General features: G+C 40.0%; 1 protein-coding gene across 1 annotated transcript in view; it reads right to left on the bottom strand.

Moving 5' to 3' along the window:
- The window catches only part of LOC106873019 (protein FAM234B), a 22,541-nt gene that overhangs the window by 10,612 nt on the left and 5,069 nt on the right, over positions 1–6,860 (bottom strand). The window contains exons 2-7 of the mRNA XM_014920220.2: positions 6,119–6,487; positions 4,742–4,894; positions 3,285–3,476; positions 2,366–2,511; positions 1,505–1,679; positions 15–105 (exon numbers count right to left, since the gene is read on the bottom strand). Of these exons, the coding sequence (XP_014775706.1) occupies positions 15–105; positions 1,505–1,679; positions 2,366–2,511; positions 3,285–3,476; positions 4,742–4,894; positions 6,119–6,487 (1,126 nt within the window). The remainder of the gene's footprint in view (positions 1–14; positions 106–1,504; positions 1,680–2,365; positions 2,512–3,284; positions 3,477–4,741; positions 4,895–6,118; positions 6,488–6,860) is intronic.

The following is a 6,860-nucleotide window of genomic DNA, read 5'->3' on the forward strand; positions in this document are numbered from 1 at the left end:
ATTAGGGAACTTACTCATAGATTGCTTTAGCATTTGATAGCTGCTCCACCTTGGGATCCAACAGCTGTTTCTTTAAAACATCCCAATATATCTGATATAGATGACCTGTGGAAGTAAGAACAACTTAATAGATGTATGGAAATTTTATATATATCATCATCATCATCATCATACAGACATGGGTTGGACAGTTTGACCAGGGCTGGCAAGCTGAGCAGAATCCAGTCTGATTTGGCATGGTTTATACAGCTGGATGCCCTTCCTAATGCCAACCACTCTGAGAGTGTAATGGGTGCTTTTATGTGCCACCAGCACAGGTGCCAATTTGCATGACACCAATATCTGCTACGACTATGGCTTGATGGGTCTTCTTCTCAAGCACAACATAATGCCAAAGGTCTCGGTCATTCATCATGGCCTCTGTGAGGAACAAAACTCCAATGCTGTTCCTTCACTTCAGCCATTGCAAAAAATCAATGAACAGGGGAGAAGCACTACAAAACAAAGACACACCATGTGGTGCGGTTGGCAGACTGATGCCTGAGGGTTGCATCAAGTGGAAGCCTGAACTACAACAGGCTTGTCTCACAGAGAACGGTTCTAGTTACTTTTGGGTACTCCCTTGTACATGAATATGGTGGCTGTCTGCTTCTTGCACACACACATACTTGGTGGGTTTCTTTCAGTTTCTGCCTACCTAGTCCACTCACAAGGCTTAGCTACTTATCACCTCTGTGAGGCTCAACCTTTGAAGGGTGCTCTTTATGTGCCACCAGCACAGGTGCCAGTTACATGACTCCGGCATCGGCCACAACAACGATTTCACTTGGCTTGTCAAGTCTTTTGAAGTATGGTATATCACCAAAGGTCTTGGTCACTTATCAACCTCTGTGAGGCCCAGCGTTTGAAGGCTGCTCTTTATGTGCCTGTCATGTGACACTGGCATCAGCCAATCATGCATTACCCTTGTAGGTTTCAATGGTGTGATTTAAAAAAATTTTTAGAATGACATTGTAGGGTAGGTGTGAGATGTTGGATCTGGTCAGTTTGAACATAAAACAGTTAATATATTTGGGTTTAATTGTTGGCACTCCGTCGCTTACGACGTCGAGGGTTCCAGTTGATCCGATCAACGGAACAGCCTGCTCATGAAATTAACGTGCAAGTGGCTGAGCACTCCACAGATACGTGTACCCTTAACGTAGTTCTCGGGGATATTCAGCGTGACACAGTGTGACAAGGCTGACCCTTTGAATTACAGGCACAACAGAAACAGGAAGTAAGAGTGAGAGAAAGTTGTGGTGAAAGAGTACAGCAGGGTTCGCCACCATCCCCTGCCGAAGCCTAATGGGAATCGAAACCGCGATCCTATGACTGCGAGTCCGCTGCCCTAACCACTGGGCCATTGCGCCTCCACTTGGGTTTGATATGGCTGGATTAAATGCTGAAGGGTTTAATCTGGCACTAAACTGTACAAAAAGAGAATTGGAAAGCCTGGACTTACCTGGTGAAGACAACTGACCACTGGTGAACAGGACAGTGAGCTTGTTATTTGATGACTTGTAGAGGACAGGGTTTCTATAGACGCCTGCTTTCGTAATGGAAATATTGACAAAAGTGCCTACAGCTTGTCCTGTAGCCCCAGAAAACAGCAGGAAACGACCAGAGTTGTCAGGGGGCTGCAATAAGAAAGATAATAGATATACATTATCATCATCAACATTAGGATCATGCCAGGTACATTTAACGACCCCTATTTAGCTCTGAATTATGCCAATGAGAGATAAGTGTCACTTGTATTCTGGAGAGAATATCAGTCCTATATCAAGATAATTTCTTTTCAGAGTAATTTTAATGCCTCATCTACTGAATCTAAGAAACCTGAGGCAATGATGAGAATTGTAAATGTTGCCTGGAAGCACAACAAAACTCACAGACCATGATTGATGCTTTAAAAGATCAAATATGTCTCCTAGTAACTCATTAACCCTTTTGTTACCAACCTGGCTGAAACCGGCTCTGGCTCTGAGTACAAGTGTCTTGTTTTCATTAGTTTTGAATTAAAATCTTCCACCAAACCTTAGTCACAATTAATGTTCCTAACACTAGCTTAATGATAACTAAGTTATTTTACTAAATTCTTTGTTATATTTAAAATTAATTGAAAGAAATACAGAGCATCTCAAAATAAATACAGTAACGAAAGGGTTAAAAATGAACAAAATTAAATACAAGAAATTAATTAAAAAATGAATTAACTTTAATGTAACAACAAAAGTTACATAGTAACAATCAAAAGCACCATACTGTCTCTATAGCACCAAGAAAAGTCGTGGTTAGTTTCCATAGTAACGAAAACACTTACGTATTTGTCTCCATAGTAACAACATCCAGCATGTAAAATGAGGACATCATCTACATTGTCGTGGTCAACATCAGGTACCACAAGAGCCTGGTAGATATTCCAGTGGTCAATCAGGTATGTACTATTTGCTGACCATATCACAAAACCTTCACAACAAAAATTGAAATAAATACACACAAATTACTTTTTCTTCATCAATGATAAAACAACAACATTTAGTCAACCTAATCGTTCAGAATTTACATTTCTATATTGCTGAGGACAACATGCTGCCTACAGGTTTCAACATCAAAGCCCTACTGTACTTAAAATGACTCTTTCAAAGGTCTGTGATAGCTGTTGCTAGTGGTGATGGTAATAACAGTTGTCCAGTCTCAGACCAGGCCTTATTGACAAGACTAATTATCAAAGATATTCTAGCTACGACCATACATGGCACAGGAGTGGCTGTGTGGTAAGTAGCTTGCTTACCAACCACATAGTTCCGGGTTCATTCCCACTGCATGGCACCTTGGGCAAGTGTCTTCTACTATAGCCTCGGGCCGACCAAAGCCTTGTGAGTGGATTTGGTAGACGGAAACTGAAAGAAGCCCGTCGTATATATGTATATATATGTATGTGTGTATATGTTTGTGTGTCTGTGTTTGTCCCTCCAACATCGCTTGACAAGCGAGGCTGGTGTGTTTACGTCCCCGTAACTTAGCGGTTCGGCAAAAAGAGACCGATAGAATAAGTACTAGGCTTCCAAAGAATAAGTCCTGGGGTCGATTTGCTCGACTAAGAAGCAGTGCCCCACGATGGCCGCAGTCAAATGACTGAAACAAGTAAAAGAGTAAATAAGCATTACATTTGGCAGAGTAATCTGGAAGCTGAAGAGTTAAACAATGTTAAGAGTCCATGCATAGATGGTAGGGCTTACCTTTACGAGGATCAATGGCTTGTAGAGTGGCATGATAGCCACTGATCAAGCAGTCGTGCTTACCATCCTGGTTAGCATCCAGTTGGTCACAGTGTATGTAGAGGATACTTGATTTGGTGGAGTGTTTCCACAACTGTTTGCCATCACAGCCACGTATGGCAAGAAGTTGACCGGTAGGTGGGCTGGAAAGTCCTGACAAAATGAAAGAAGACATTATGCTGGCTTCCTCATCACAAAGCTGTGATAGAAGACCCTAACTAATGTGAAGGGCCATGGTGAGGGAATATTGTTGTTATTCAGGTCACTGCCTGGAATCAAACTCGGAATCTTGGGTTAAGAGCGTGGGCTACTAACCCCAAGATTCCGAGTTCGATTCCAGGCAGTGACCTGAATAATAATAATAATAATAATAATAATCATAATATAACATCAAAAAATACCCTAAGAATGAGAACCCTGGTTCGAAATTTCCCCAAGACACCTGATGAAGGCTGGAGGATATATCAGCCGAAACATTTGTGTTAACAACAAACAAGATCATCGTTCATCGTTTAACGTCCGCCTTCCATGCTAGCATGAGTTGGATGATTTGACTGAGGACTGGTGAAACCGGATGGCAACACCAGGCTCCAATCTGATTTGGCAGCTGGATGCCCTTCCTAACGCCAACCACTCAGAGAGTGTAGTGGGTGCTTTTACATGTCAAAATGGTGTATTTTATGGCGGACAAATATCCCTCAAATGTAAATAATTCCTCATCTCTTAAATATAGAACTGCATTAAAGAAATTTAACACTAGAAGTACTGAACAGTCATTTATGACTACTTTTGCTTTTTACTTTTTAATTTCTATGACTGTATTGAATGTGCAATCAAGAGTATCATGTCATATATATGTGTGTATATATTTTTTGGTACACAAATAAATGCTAAAAGGCTGTATTTTCAAATCCTTTATTTACTGCATTAGCTTATATTTAAAATAAATTGCATTAGGCGTAGGAGTGGCTGTGTGGTAAGTAGCTTGCTTACCAACCACATGGTTCCGGGTTCAGTCCCACTGCGTGGCACCTTGGGCAAGTGTCTTTTATTATAGCCTCGGGCTGACCAAAGCCTTGTGAGTGGATTTGGTAGACAGAAACTGAAATATATATATATATATATATATATATATATATATGTATATGTGTGTGTGTCTGTGTTTGTCCCCCTACCATCGCTTGACAACCGATGCTAGTGTGTTTACGTCCCCGTAACTTAGCGGTTCGGCAAAAAGAGACCGATAGAATAAGTACTAGGCTTACAAAGAATAAGTCCTGGGGTCGATTTTCTCGACTAAAGGCGGTGCTTCAGCATGGCCGCAGTCAAATGACTGAAACAAGTAAAAGGGTAATGTTGGTCAAAAATGACCGCTATGGTCCTTGTAGGAAGTTGTTATATAAGGTTTCAAATCTCACCTGTATCATTACAGAATTCATTTACTGGCTGTTGGTCATCTGTGTCCATGCTGGAGTGATAATGATGGTAGTAATCTGGTGCGGCCAAACTAAGGAGAATGTCCAGTTGGCCATCATTGTCCATATCAAGTAGCCGGATGCAAGAATCACTGACTGGTTAAAATAATGAGTACACAAGAATGACCAGTGGTTAATTGGGTGGAGTGGAAGAAACAATACATAGCAAAATGACCAGTGAAGTTAAGAGGCATGTTAAGAGGCCACTAAATTAAGATACTTGGGAATAATGAAAGGTAAGGTGAATAACCTAAATGATACATAAAAAATGACCATTGGTCAATGAAGGCCTCAACAGGCAAGTATATCAGTGGTCAGTATATAATTACAATGGCCAAAATATTGTTGAAGAAAGGAATGGAGAATCAGTGGCTAGATGTAGCAATAAATGTACACAAGTGGTCAATGTTTGATTAAGATAATGGATAACGCTTTAGAGATCACGAGATGATGATACAGTGAGGACTAGTGGTCAGTCTAAGACTGATTATTTTGACAAGGGGAAATATAGTGTCTTGAGAAAGAGGCCTCAACACAAAGACACGATGTATTGTTGAAATGGTAACAAACTCTGTTACCAAGATGGGTTTCAAAGAACGTCAACGGTTCACTATCATAACGATGTGACGGCTTGAATTCACAGCAACAGGTTGCCTTGACAAGTAGGGATAGCTCACTGTTTCAACTGGACTGCCACACTGTGGCTTGACAGTATTGTGACACAGTGTATCGACATGACTGTAACACAATGCATCAAGATGAGTGTAACACAGTGTATCACCATGATTATGACAATGTGTTGACATGGCTGTAACACAATGTATCACCATGACTAACACAATAAACATGACTGTGACACAGTGTATTGACATGATTGTAACACAATGTATCACCATGACTGTAACAATGTATTGACATAACTGTGGCACAAGTACCATGACTAAAACAATGTATCACCATAAACTGTGACAATGTATCGACATAACTGTGACACAATGTATCATCATGAGTGTGACACAATATATCAACATGACTGTGGCACAATTAATATGACTGTCACACAATGTATTGACATGACTGTGACACATATATTAACACAACTGTGACAGTGTATCAACATAACTGTGGCACAATGTATCACCATAACTGACACAATATATCAACATGACTGTGACACATTGTATGAACGTAAGTGTGACACAATGAATATGACTGTAACAAGATACTGATATGAGTGTGACAATATATCCAAAATCATCATTGACACAATATCTAAAAAAACATATCTGAAAGACAAAGGTATGTTTAAAATGTCCTTACCATTGTTGCCGAAACTCAAATTCCACTCATTTGACAATGTCTGGCAGGGAGAATGCTGGGAGGAATTTTTATAATGCAAGACGGCAACGACAAAAACGGTGATGGCGAGGATTACAAATAAGATTATCACCACATTTTTTATGATACGACAGCATGATGAATGACCAGCTCGGTTGGGGTCACGCCGCTTCAACTTGCTGCCCGGTAAATTGTCCAACTCTATGACATTTTTACTGAACTTCTTAACACCGTTCCGAGAAGCCGGAGTGATGTTCAGGTCTTTGTTGAAAATGATTTGATCTTCACTGTCATCGTCATCACTGATGTTTTGTTGTAAGGGTGAATAGACGACATTGTCACGATTGATTACTGCAAAGACAAAACACAAAAAATCTAAAAATGTCCATAACAAAAACTGAAATATTGGCCTATCATTAGGCCAATATTTTTTACGGTAATCTTCCAGTTTCGAGGGGCTAAATAAATTACAAGGGAAATAACTGAACGTCTTACCAGTATTATCCGTACTACTTTGTTTATAAATAAATCGCGTGATTTGATTGACGTTAACTGCTTATATATAAATCACACACGTGATTGAATATCATAGTTTCTTATGAGAAATCGAAAATGCCTCGTGGAAGACCGGCTGCACAACATCTAACCCGAACCCTAACCCTAAACTTTTATATTAAAAAAATTCCGTCGCATGCTGTTTGTAAAAAGAAAAAAACATTTTAAA

This window comes from Octopus bimaculoides, chromosome 25 (assembly GCF_001194135.2).
Source record: "Octopus bimaculoides isolate UCB-OBI-ISO-001 chromosome 25, ASM119413v2, whole genome shotgun sequence".
NCBI lineage: Eukaryota > Metazoa > Mollusca > Cephalopoda > Octopoda > Octopodidae > Octopus > Octopus bimaculoides.